The following is a 12,926-nucleotide window of genomic DNA, read 5'->3' on the forward strand; positions in this document are numbered from 1 at the left end:
ATGAAATACACTACACATAAATATCTTCTTGTTTTTATTCCAAATTATGTATGCACTGTGATGGTTTTCCTTCTCTCTCCCTCCCACGAAGCTTCAAGAGTCGAGAGGTTTCAGGAAAAAGATAAAACGGTTGGAAGAAGCCAATAAGAAATTGACTCTGGACTTGGAACACGAGCGAGGAAAGCTGGTCGGCCTGAATCAGTCCCACGCTACTCTGAAGGAACACACCAACATCTTGGAGAATGCTCTGTCCAAGAGAGAAGCGGATCTAGTGCAGCTCAACCTTCAGGTATAAACGTGACACAGGACGCCACGGTGGCAGCACAGCTGGTAGAGCTGCTGCCTTTCAGCGCTTGCAGCTCTGGAGACCCGGGTTCGATCCCAACTACGGGAGCTGCCTGTACAGAGTTTGTACGTTCTCCTCTTGACTGTGTGGGGTTTCTCCGAGATCTTCAGTTTCCTCCCACACTCCAAAGACGTACAGTTTGTAGGTTAATTGGCTTGTTATAAGTGTAAATTGTCCCTAGCATGGCTAGGGTAGCGTTAATGTGCAGGGATTGCTGGTCCTCCAGGACCCGATGGGACGAAGGTTCTGCTTCCACGCTGTATCTCTAAACTAAAAAAAAATAAACTAAACCCGGGATTGATCCTGACCTCGGGTGCTGTCTGTGTGGACTTTGCACGCCCTCGTGTGACCACAAGGGTTTCCTCTGGGTGCTTTGGTTTCCTCCCACACCCAAAAACGTGCGGATTTGGAGGTTATTTGGCCTCCGTACAATTGCCCAAGTGTGTAGGGAGTGGATGAGAAGGTGGGATAACATAGAACTAGTGCGAACGGGTGATCAATGGTCGACATGGGCTTGCTGGGCCGAAGGGCCTGTTTCCATGCTATATCTCTAAACTAATCTAAACTAGAGCTCCTTTCAGTAAGGAATCATTTGTGCATTCAAGAGAGAGCTAGATAGAGCTCTTAAGGATAGCGGAGTCGGGGGGTATGGGGAGAAGGCAGGAATGGGGTACTGATTGAGAATGATCAGCCATGATCACATTGAATGGTGGTGCTGGCTCGAAGGGCCAAATGGCCTCCTCCTGCACCTATTGTCTATTGTTTACCTCTGTTCCTGCTCTGATACTGTAGAGCAAACTAAGAAGTTTATTGAAATGTTGGAGGAGCTCGAATATAACTCAGTGTGGCAAAAATTATTTATTAACCTTATTTGTTACTGACCATTATTTTTGGGGGTTTGTGGGCAAAGGTACAAGCAGTTCTTAAGCGAAAGGAGGAGGAAGACCTGCAGATGAAGCAGTTGGTACAAGCTCTGCAGATTGCACTGGAAAAGGAGAAAATAAAAGTAAATGAACTAAAACAACAGGTCAGTGGCAACTTCAAGCCTTCGTGTCAAGGATAGCAGTAGGACATTTGATTAACTAATTGTTGCTGGTGTTTCAGTACTTATTCTACATTATTGTTGGGAGTGGGTTGTGGTGAAAGGGGAAATGTCCAATTCTCTGGCAGTTTATCTCTCTCCAAATTCAGGCAGAAAAAACCGGACAACGTGGAAAAGTTGCAAAATTCAGAATTTAAATTCAATCTGTGATCCCGGCTGTTTTGTGAGTTAGTAACAGGCACCTCACGTTTTACGCATGGCGGTTACGTGCTTGAAAAGCAGTGCGTAATTCAGAAACACGTAAATTAAGCACTTGCACGACCAAGCTATCATCAGTAAATTTAAGGTGGAGCAACAAGTAGTATAAGAAAATAACTGCAGATGCTGGTACAAATCGATTTATTCACAAAATTCTGGAGTAACTCAGCAGGTCAGGCAGCATCTCGGGAGAGAAGGAATGGGTGACGTTTCGGGTCGAGACCCTTCTTCAGACTGATGTCAGGGGGGCGGGTCCCGCCTCCCTGACATCAGTCTGAAGAAGGGTCTCGACCCGAAACGTCACCCATTCCTTCTCTCCCGAGATGCTGCCTGACCTGCTGAGTTACTCCAGCATTTTGTGAATAAATCAATCAGTAAATTTAAGCATGTTATACGAAAAATACCAGCACACAAGTGTAGCTTTGATATTAAAGCAACAAGCACATTGTTTCAAAAAAGAATCAATCAAGCGTGCGTAAAACATGAGGTACCTGTACACTGCAAAATAAATTGCTTCGTCCATTTTATAGTGTAGTCTGTGAATAAAGATAAAGTGATGAACATTATACCGCCAACTCTTCCAAAATACAACAAACTAAAAGGCACTTGGACAGGTACATAGATAGGAAAGGCTTAGAGGGATTTGGACCAAACAAACTGAGACTAGTTTGGGGCACCTTGGTCAGCATCGGCAAGTTGGGCCGAAGGGACTATTTCCGTGTTGTCGGGAATGGACGGGCGACGTTTTGGGTCGGAACTCTTGTCCTAATGGCTTTGATTCCCACCATCAAAGCTAACTGTATGGATAGTGGCATGGAGGCCCAGAGACTTGGGTTGGATCCTGACTATGGGTGGTAACTGTACAGAGTTTGTACGTTCTCCCTGTGACCACGTGGGCTTTCTCTGGGTGCTCCCGATTTCCCCCCCACACTCCAAAGACGTACAAGTTTGTAGGTTAATTGGCTTTAGTAAGTTGTAAAATTGACCTTAGCATGTCAGATAGTGCTAGTGTATGGCGTGATCACTGGTCGGCACAGACTCAGTGGGCCAAAGAGCCAGTTTCCATGCTGCATCTCTAAAGTCTAAAGGATGTCGTGGAGCTGTCAACACTTGTTTAAACTGTGTGGGAAAGGTTTACCAAGTTAAAATAAATAGTGAAGTATGAAATGGAAATCACAAGAGAAAAGTATTTTCATTTCCGTAAACAAACTGAAAGTACTGCTTCATTTACTGCAAGTATCTTCTTGTTTGAATTATTTCTAGGTGTCTGCAAGCAAGGCTGAGGCTGGGCATGATCGCCGTCACTACAGAGCAGCCGCCCTTGAGCTCAGTGAGGTGAAGAAGGAGCTGCAAGCCAAAGAACGGCAGGTCGAAGCTCTGCAGGCAGAAGCTGACAAACTCCAGTAAGTCAGGAACACAGCTGTGCTTGTTGCACCCCACGGGTTGGAACTGATTGGTGTAAACGCTGGGCACATTGGAACTGGAGTTCAAATCATAAGGCCATAAGCGATAAGAAAAGAATTAGGCCATTTGGCCCATCAAGTCTACTCCGCCATTCAATCATGGCTGATCTATCTCCATCCTAACCCCATTCTCCTGCCTTCTCCCTATAACCTCTTGATACTAATCAAGGATCTATGTATCTCCGCCGTAAAAATATCCACTGACTTGGCCGCCACAGCCTTCTGTGGCAAAGAATTCCACAGATTCACCACCCTCTGACCAAAGAAATTTCTCCTTGTCCTTCCTAAAAGAATGCAAAGTGTTAGTTGTGGTAAGAAAATTGGGGAGAAGTAAAATAAATTGAGAGGCACGATATTGAAAGGGGTACAAGGGAGACGGAGGTGTGCGTACACTGTGCATTGAAAGAACTGGGGTCGGCCGAGAGAGTGGTTGGAATTACATATGGATCCTGGGCTTCATAAATGGAGGCACTGAGTACAAGAGCAGGGAAGTCTAAAGCCTACAACTGTGTAAGACATGGCCTCTGCTCTGCACTGGCAGGAATATTATGACTGGCAGATTCAATTGTGGTAAAAATTAACGTGATTTGTTTAACTATCCAAAAGGAAAGGATGTGCGAGGCTAAGGGGAGAGGGCGAGAGGGTGAGATTGGTTGGACTGCTACTGTACAGCCAGTATGGATGCAATGGGCTGAATGGTCTTCTGTCCTAAGATAATTTCTCTAAGGAGAAAGAATAATTTTTTTTAATCATTTATTTTCCTAGTACTTGCTACTTTTGGAAACTGTTTTCTGCATTTAACTGTGGAAAATGAATATTTGCTATATATCCGATGTATAATGGCGACAGAATCCACAGCAATTTCATTTGTTTAGCAGATTCGCAGATGTTTAGCACAATGCACTGTGCAGCTTTGCAGTGTCATCAGTTCCAGCTGTTCAGCTAGATACCTTGTTTGCCTCAGCATTAACCTAACCCAGTTCCCTTGTGCTCCGTTGCAGAGCCCAGGATAAGGACCATTCTCAGGAGGTAGCACGTTTCCAGGAGGAATTGGCTGCAGCTCATTCTCAGCTGAAAATACTGCAGCGTCAGCTTGATGAGCAGCTCAACAAACCTGTCACAATAAACCAGGAGGTAAGACGTTCCCCGAGCCTAAAACGTAGGTTTAGGTTTATTATTATCACAAGATACAGAGTGCAGGATGTAGTGCTCAGCATTGTAGCGCGTCAGTTCCATGGACTCTGGTAGACACACTGTCATTGTGCCATCTTGGATGGTGTGGTAAATTGGTTTCAACGTGGCATTCAACCCGTATCATATTTGAAGTCATGATGTACGCAATGTTGTCTTCAGTCACGTGCGTTTTCAGTTGTTTCCCGATTGGATTTAATTTTTGTTAATTCAGTAGTTTCTCTAGAGAGCGTGACCACAGTTTTCAGCCACAATTCAGCAAATAATCTGAGGGAGTGCTACGTTGCTGTATGTTTTTGATTGATTGAAAGATACAACCTGCAAACCGGTCCTTCGGCCCACCAAGTCCACGCCGACCATCTGTTCACACTAGTTCTGTGTTATCCCACACTCTCATCCACTTCCCCACGCACGAGGAAACATTTAAAGGACAATTAACCTACAAACCTGGATGACTTTGGGATGTGGGAGAAAACTTGAGCAGTCACAGGGAAAACATGCAAACTTCACACAAATAGCACCCAACGTCAGGATCAAACCCAGGTCTCTGGTGCTGTAAGGCAGCAGCTCTACCAGCTGCATAATTGTGCCACCCTCTTTCCAGAAGTTGTAATAATTCCTATCTGTGGACTTGAATTAATAATAATAATAATAATAATAATAATAATAATGCATTACATTTATATAGCGCTTTGCAAACACTCAAAGACGCTTTACAGGGATTACTAGAACATAGAGAAGTAAATAAATAGATAAATAAGTAAACGAACAGAAAAAGGAGACAGAAGGTGAGGTGACGGTCAGTGGTTGAAGGCAGTGCTGAACAGGTGAATTGATGCAACTAATCAAGATGCCGCGCTCTCCCACAAACCCCAAGCTCTCCAGGGTACTGGTGAATCTCTCATTTTGCTTACCTTTTTACCTCTGCAATCAAATCAAGTCAAGTCAACTTTATTTGTCATATACAAGATGTGCAGTGAAATGAAAGTGGCCACGCCTGCGGATTGTGCTAAAACTACAAAACACAAAAAATAAATTAATACAGTAAATTAAATTAGTCCCTGGTGATATGAGAGTTAACTCCGTCTCATCCTCTCTGTTTTCACAGCATGACAGCGGCGTTTGCCTGACCGTAGCAGTAATCAATCTAAAATCATTATTGTTCCACCTCCTAAGAACGGGTGTACTTCTTGGCATGTATATTCAGGATGTAGTTTTAGAAAAAATTACTAAATCCTTTCTAGATCACAATCCAGCTTTTGGAAAGTATCTTAAATCCATGGAACAATCACATACTACAAAGATGCTGCCAACGTTTGAAATTTTGCATTTTATTGCCATCACCAATGTTGTGGCACTGAATTTATTAAAGATTTATTGAAGGTTTTAATCTTAATTACAGATTTAATCAAGCACTGCATGGCATCGGTACCTGTGGTCATCTGTTCCTTTTGCTGTGACAATCAGATGCCGGCTGTGGGAGGTCATGTCGGGCGGTGGGTGGATTATAGTGATCACCACTGAAAAAGAAAATGTGTTCTTTACAGGTGGAGAACTTAAAATGGGAAGTTGAACAGAAGGAACGCGATTTCCAAGCCTTAAAGCAGCAACTGTCAATGACCGAGCAGCGGAGTTCGAAAGAGTTGGAAGGCCTCCAGGAAGCTTTGCAGGTGGGAGCTGTTGCTACGGACAGCCGTATTTCCTTGGCTAAATTTTAAGTTCTTTTCAATGCTGCCGGCTGAACGGACTGAGATGTTTATCTTTTGAAAAAGATTTCCCCTTAGACATTTCGTTTTTTTTAAATTCAGAAATTAAAAATAACAATTTAATTTGGAAAAAAAATCAGCATAATTAATCGGTCTTCGTTACTGCATTTGATGGGATCCAGCGTGGGGCACGCAAGAGCAAGTAACAAGGGCTGCATGACAGTGCTGATGTTCAGTGGACAGGGCAGGCAAGAGCACGTAACCATGTTCATTCATGCAGAGCTACTTTCTCCTCTCTCCACTTTGTGATTTGTTATCAGTCTTTTGATGCTTTTCAGTACAGTCCTGTGGAGAAATGTTACCATATCCATTTGTTTTGTTTGGTTGAAACAAGGAACTACAGATGCTGGCTTACGAAAAAAAAACATGCAAAGTGCTGGAGTAACTCAGCAGATCAGGCAGCATCTCTGGAGAACATGGATAGGTGACAATTCGGGTTGGGTCTGAAGAAGGCTCCTGACCCAAAACATCGCCTATCCATGTTCTACGGAGATGCTGCCTGACCCGCTGAGTTGCTCCAGCTTTTTGTGTCTATCTTAGATTTTTTGGACGTCAGGAAAGATAGATCCAATTCTTACCCAGGGACAGCTGGTACACTTAATTGCTTATTTTCTTTTTTTAGAATCACTGACGATTTTGGCAGTATTATTATTAAACTATGCTCACCTAATTTTCAGCATTTTCTTTTTACTTGCCAGTAATTGAAATAAATACTGCAATTAAAGACCATTCTTCCTGTGCATTTTTAAGGGCATTAAAACTAATTTGGAGGATCTGCAGGAGGAACTTGCCACAACTCGCAAGGACAAGTTCATGCTCCAAACCAAGGTGACAGAACTAAGAAACAGCATGAAGATGTTACTGCAGCAAAACCAGCAGCTAAAGGTGGACCTCAAGCAGAGAAAGACACGCAAGGTCAGTGGGCAATTCCACGGTAAAATAAAACCGTTTCCATACTCCAGCAACCTGCGCCCCAAACTGCACCTCGCCCAAATGTTTGAATAGCTGTGTTACGTGCACAGGGTTTAGTTTTAGGTTTTGTAATTTTAGAGATACAGTGTGGAAACAGGTCCTCCTCCCCCCCCCCTCCCCCCCCCCCCCCAAGTTCGCACCGACCTGCGAGCTCTGCGCATTAACACAACCCTACACACACTGGGGACAATTTTACATTTACACCAAGCCAATTAACCTACAAACCTGTACGTCTTTGGAGTGTGGGAGGAAGCCGGTCACGGGGAGAAGGTACACACTCCGTACAGACAAGCACCCATAGTCCGGATCAAACCCGATTCTCTGGCGCTGTGAGGGAGTAGCTCTACCGCTACGCCGCCGTGCCGTCCACAGCGTGATCTTGGCCGTATTCTGTGTAATAAGAAGAGGTTTTGCAGAGGAAGGCAATGAATATTTACCTGATTGTTTAGTTTAGAGCTACTCAAAGAAGGGCCACAACTCAAAACGTCACCTATCCATGTTCTCCAGAGATACTGCCTGACCCACTGAGTTACTCCAACACTCTGTGAAACGTCACCTGTCCATGTTCTCCAGAGATGCTGCCTGACGGGCTGAGTCACTCTAGCACTAGTGTGAGTAAAGGCTTGTGGGCATGTTCCGATACCAGAAGTGCGATGTAATACTGAATAAGTAAACTTTATTTTGAACAGCGAATGGAGCTGAAGGGAGATGCTGTTTCATCAAATCCGGTAACGCCGGTAAAGATCCCCGATTGTCCAGTGCCGGCCTCCATCCTGGAGGAATTACTCAAGCCACCCACTGCTGTGACCAAAGAACCCCTCAACAACCTACACAGCTGTTTAAAGCAGCTCAGGTAAGGCCCACTGACACAGTTGGTTAAAGCAGCTCAGACAAGGCCCACTGACACAGCTGGTTCTGCGTGATCTCTCTACCTCTCCTCCCCCCTAACCATGTCCCCTTACACAGTCTCCCCAACATATTTGCACAGAACATCAAAAGTTGTCTGAGACATCAATGCCATTGTTTGGAAATAAGATGATTTGGCATTGGCAGAATAACTAAAACAATGATGGGGTAAATGCACAGTCTTTTGCCCAGAGTAAGGGAATCATGCAGCTTAAATCCATAAAGGACACAGGTTTAAGGTGAGGGGGGAAGATTTAGTGGGAACCTGAGGCATAATTTTTTTACACAAAGGGTTTTGGGTGCATGGAATGAGGTGCTGGAGGAGTTGGTTGAGGCAGGGACTATCACACTGTTTAAGAAACATTTAGACATGTACATGGATAGGAAAGGTTCAGAGGGATATGGGACAAATGTGGGTAGGTAGGACCAGTGTAGCTGGGGCATGTCGGTCGCACAGGCAAGATTGGCTGAAGGGCCAGTTTCCATGCTATAGGAGTCTATGTGGCCCTCAGTTTTAGATTTCTCACATTGGTTATTAGACCAAGATGGGGGGCTTGTAACATTTGAACCATCGCATGGTGGTTCCAATCTGGGTTTTTTTGAGGCACGCTTCACATTATATCTCGCCTGTTTTAGACACCCTGCCTTTGTGTCTACATCATGGACAATCTATTGTGACTGGATGTCAACTTATTTACATCGGCGAAACCAAGCGCAGGCTCGGCGATCGCTTTGCTGAACACCTGCGCTCGGTCCGCATTAACAAAACTGATCTCCCGGTGGCCGAGCACTTTAACTCCCCCTCCCATTCCCAGTCTGACCTTTCTGTCATGGGCCTCCTCCAGTGCCATAGTGAGGCCCACCGGAAATTGGAGGAACAACACCTCATATTTCGCCTGGGCAGTTTGCAGCCCAGTGGTATGAACGTCGACTTCTCCAACTTTAGATAGTTCCTCTGTCCCTCCCTTCCCCTCCTCCTTCCCAGATCTCCTTCTATCTTCCTGTCTCCACCTATATCCTTCCTTTGTCCCGCCCCCCTGACATCAGTCTGAAGAAGGGTCTCGACCCGAAACGTCACCCATTCCTTCTCTCCCGAGATGCTGCCTGACCTGCTGAGTTACACCAGCATTTTGTGAATAAATCGATTTGTACCAGCATCTGCAGTTATTTTCTTATACTATTGTGACTGGAGTCTGCTCAATCCTCAGTATCCAACATGTCAGGCCATCCCACTGATTTTAGGCAGGGAGAATAAAAACACTTTTATTGGAGAATGAACAAATTATATTATAATCATCTAATTCAGGCAATAACAGGTGTCAGATTGGGGGAGAATAATATGATGTGTTTGTGTCTGTTACAAATGCTACAAATTCAACTGAGAGAATGAACAATTGGATGTTTAACAGAGATTTACCTCCTTGTGTCTTGAATAGATTCTGTTAAGTGTTAATGTTTTTGAATTACAATCTCTGAAATGTGACCGTATTATTGCTGACATAATTCACCGCGTGCAGATTGTGTGATACATAGAAAAATAGGTGCAGGAGTAGGCCATTCGGCCCATCGAGCCAGCACCGCCATTCAATATGACCATTGCTTTAAATATTTTGTGAAGGTGAAGCCATTGGGACGATGGGGAAAAGGTTGCATGTATAATATTTTTCCGCTCCCATCCAAAGGCAAGAGATGGACAGTTTGCAGCGGCAGATGGAGGAGCACACAGTAACCGTGCACCAGTCTATGTCGTCATGGACGCAGATCGAGGGGCAGTTGATGGAACTTGCTGCCGATGGCCCCGCTGCTGCAGCAACAGAACAGTGCAACAACAGTATAGAGGTCAACCTCGACAATAGTGCAAATACTCAGCACCTGAACGGGAAAGCCCAATAGAGACGGTCTCTGTACTGCAGCGGATACAAACACGCTCCGTCCGCAATGCTAATGAGTATGAATGTTTTCCCAACCTCCTCGTGATCCATTTATAATCTGATTTTCTTGCCACCCAAGAGAAAGTAGTTAACGTATCCCCTTCACACCATCCTTTTACAAGTTGAAGTGCCACCTGCAGCTTAAATGCACAAGCCATGTGAGGTTTTAATTTGACTGCAGGGGCCTTACGAAGGGAAGGGGGAGAGCAAGAGATGTGGAGGATTAGCTTTATGGAGGCATGTCCATTGGCCGTGAAATGGTACAGAAAAAGATGGGAGCAATTCCTGACTGAAGCATCCCAATCCTTGCTTCAGGATGTGGGCAATGAGCTTGAGGCGAGTTGTCTGCCTTCACGAAGGGTTCAAAAGGTTTAAATAAATATTGATTCTAATTTATTATAATTACCTTCACTGTAACTGGTTGTAACTTTTGTTTGAATTCTGAAAGTTGTCAATTTAATTTGGAAGTTGGTGGTGTATTTAAGAGTTTAAGACTTTGGCAGCATTATATCGGTACTGAATAAGTCAAAGTGTAACCAAGGATATCAATGAAGTTTGTACACTTTTGTCTGAATGTTACAGAATCTTTTATTTCCCCTTTGAAGAAAGTATACTTTAAAAAAGCGTGCATTGCACCTTTTAATCTCCACCTTTGTTGAGCAAGGCAAGCCAAAATAATATATTGTATTATAATATAATACAATATAATATATTGTATTATAGTATAAAATAATATAACTTGTCCGACCTTTGGCAGAAAAGTCTCTTTTGAATGTGTTTGGTTTTGCGTCTGTGCGCACGCACACACACTAATACATGGGGTCCTCTAAATAGCCCATTTTAAACGTTTCTTTGTAACACTTTTAGAGAACCAGATCTCTCAAAAACATTAGCACTCTGGGTTTGATAAGGGTTGGATTTGAATGTAATGGAACTCACGACGCACAATGTCCCCGGTTGGCAATTGGGCCCAGTAAAATGGAAATGTTACACAAGCTTCCCAGGTGGGATTATTTGCAGGTTGGAGCGTTAAACTACAACTAGCTGTCACCTGCGAACATTGCAAGTTGTTACTTCATTGACATGCTTCATATCCTGGCAACCTTGATAGGAGAAAGAAAAATTATAAACAATTTGGAGGGAAAAAAAACTGTAACCCAAGATATATATATACAGTTTTTTTTCCCTCCAAATTGTTTATATTTAATAGAAAACACCACATGCTTTATGAAGCATGTTTATACAACTGCCAAATAAGCTTAGAGATGCCGCCTTCTCATCAGCAACATAGAAGCTAAGCTGAATTGTAGTAACGTAAAAGACTATCTCGATCCGCTTTGACCATAATCAATACTTGTGCGCTACATGAACAACCTTTTCTTTCTCAGTAACTGTTGCTGTCTGCAGATGCTAAAATCGTTGCTCAGTTAAAAATGCACTGTTCAGTTTAATTTCAGCTTCATATTATTGTTTGTTTTTGGTTTGCCTTTACTCTGGAGAACTACTTACAACAGACTATCTTGTACAATATGAAAGGACTGTAAGCATGTTAAGGAACCTTGTGCAGAATATTGCTGGAGAAAAATGTGCAATAAACTATTTTTGGTAATGGTTTTTCACGTGTGCTTTACTTTTATATTTACATTTTATTGTTCGTTCAACTTATTTATAATATGCATGCCAGGTGTAAATTAAACATCTGCAGTCATCTGCATAATTAGTTTAACATAGCTTTGTGCAAATCAATATTGAACCTGAAAAATAACAAGTTAATCACAGCTCCTTATGTTTATTCCCTGCATTTGAACAATGCCCTTGTGTGGCCAAGTGATAGAACATGGAACAGTGCAGATAGACACAAAATGCTGGAGTAACTCAGCGGGACAGGCAGCATTTCTTGAGAGAAGGAATGGGTGGTGTTTCAGGTTGAGACCCTTCTTCAGACTGAAGAAGGGTCTCAACCGAAACGTCACCCATTCCTTCTCTCTAGAGATGCTGTCTGTCCCACTGAGTTACTCCAGCATTTTGTGACTATCTTTGGTTTAAACCAGCATCTGCAGATCCTTCCTACATATAGAACAGTGCAGCACAGGAATGGGCCCCTCAGCCCACAATGTTCATGGCGGACATGATACCAAGTTTAAAAACAGATCTCGACTGCCTGTACATGATCCATAACCCTCCATTTATTGCGCTTCCATGTGCCTATCTAAAAGCCTCTTAAATGCAACTATCGTATCTGCCTCCACCACCACCCCATGTAGCGTGTTCCAGGCCCCCACCTGTGTGGAAAAACCTGCCCTGCACTTCTCCATTAAACTTACCCCCCCCCCTCTCAGCATTCAGCTGTGCCCTCTTGTGTTGGACATTTGCACCCTAGTGGGAGATTCTATCCATCTACCCTTTCTATGTTGAAAATAATCCCAATGTGGGGAGAATCGATTCCAGGGAAATAATTGTGCATTTAACATGAATTAGCAAAATAAACTTTCAGCTGCTTGTAACCATTGCTTGGTTCCTGGAGAATGGAGGAAAAAAGCATTTTGTCTAATTCTTTGTGTATTTTGTACTGTATAGTTTTTCTTCTGTTCAATGGCTGCACCATGCCAAAGACCTTGGTGAGGTTTAATTAACGTTATTAAAGTTGCTTGTTCTGTAATTAATTGTCAGGAAATTATGGCCATTATGTACATATTCTAAAATAGTGCAACTACCCAAAATGTGGTTTGTGTGTATGTATGTTTTTATTTAAAAGTATTAAAATTATTAATCTAACATCTTGGAAAGGAGGGATGATTTTCCTTTAATTTTGTAAATAAAATATTCCAGTCAACTTTATTGACATTACTACACAGATTATTCCTTATCTCCCCCAAAATTTGCAATTTGTTCAGTGTTTTTTAGATTTCTTTTAAAGAGCATTCTTTAACCTTTTCTAAAGAAAGCTTTTGCATAGCTAGTGGTTTCTTTTTGTTCAATAAAATGTTCGATAATTAAAATTTCTGCATTCTGCTAATGTTTGTGTAGATTAGAATTGGAATGCCTTTTGAT

At 43.0% G+C, this 12,926-nt stretch overlaps 1 protein-coding gene across 6 annotated transcripts in view; it reads left to right on the forward strand.

The window, feature by feature from the left end:
* golga3 (golgin A3) overlaps positions 1 to 12,650 on the forward strand; it is a 51,099-nt gene extending 38,449 nt beyond the window's left edge. For all 6 annotated transcript variants that reach the window (XM_078421915.1, XM_078421914.1, XM_078421916.1 and 3 more), the window contains 8 exons: positions 92 to 289; positions 1,257 to 1,373; positions 2,910 to 3,049; positions 4,111 to 4,243; positions 5,848 to 5,970; positions 6,817 to 6,981; positions 7,728 to 7,891; positions 9,627 to 12,650. In XM_078421915.1, coding sequence (XP_078278041.1) covers positions 92 to 289; positions 1,257 to 1,373; positions 2,910 to 3,049; positions 4,111 to 4,243; positions 5,848 to 5,970; positions 6,817 to 6,981; positions 7,728 to 7,891; positions 9,627 to 9,837 — 1,251 coding nt within the window. In that variant the 3' untranslated portion in view covers positions 9,838 to 12,650. The remainder of the gene's footprint in view (positions 1 to 91; positions 290 to 1,256; positions 1,374 to 2,909; positions 3,050 to 4,110; positions 4,244 to 5,847; positions 5,971 to 6,816; positions 6,982 to 7,727; positions 7,892 to 9,626) is intronic.
* The last annotated feature ends 276 nt before the right edge of the window (positions 12,651 to 12,926 follow it).

Source organism: Rhinoraja longicauda, chromosome 25 (genome assembly GCF_053455715.1).
Source record: "Rhinoraja longicauda isolate Sanriku21f chromosome 25, sRhiLon1.1, whole genome shotgun sequence".
Lineage (NCBI taxonomy): Eukaryota > Metazoa > Chordata > Chondrichthyes > Rajiformes > Arhynchobatidae > Rhinoraja > Rhinoraja longicauda.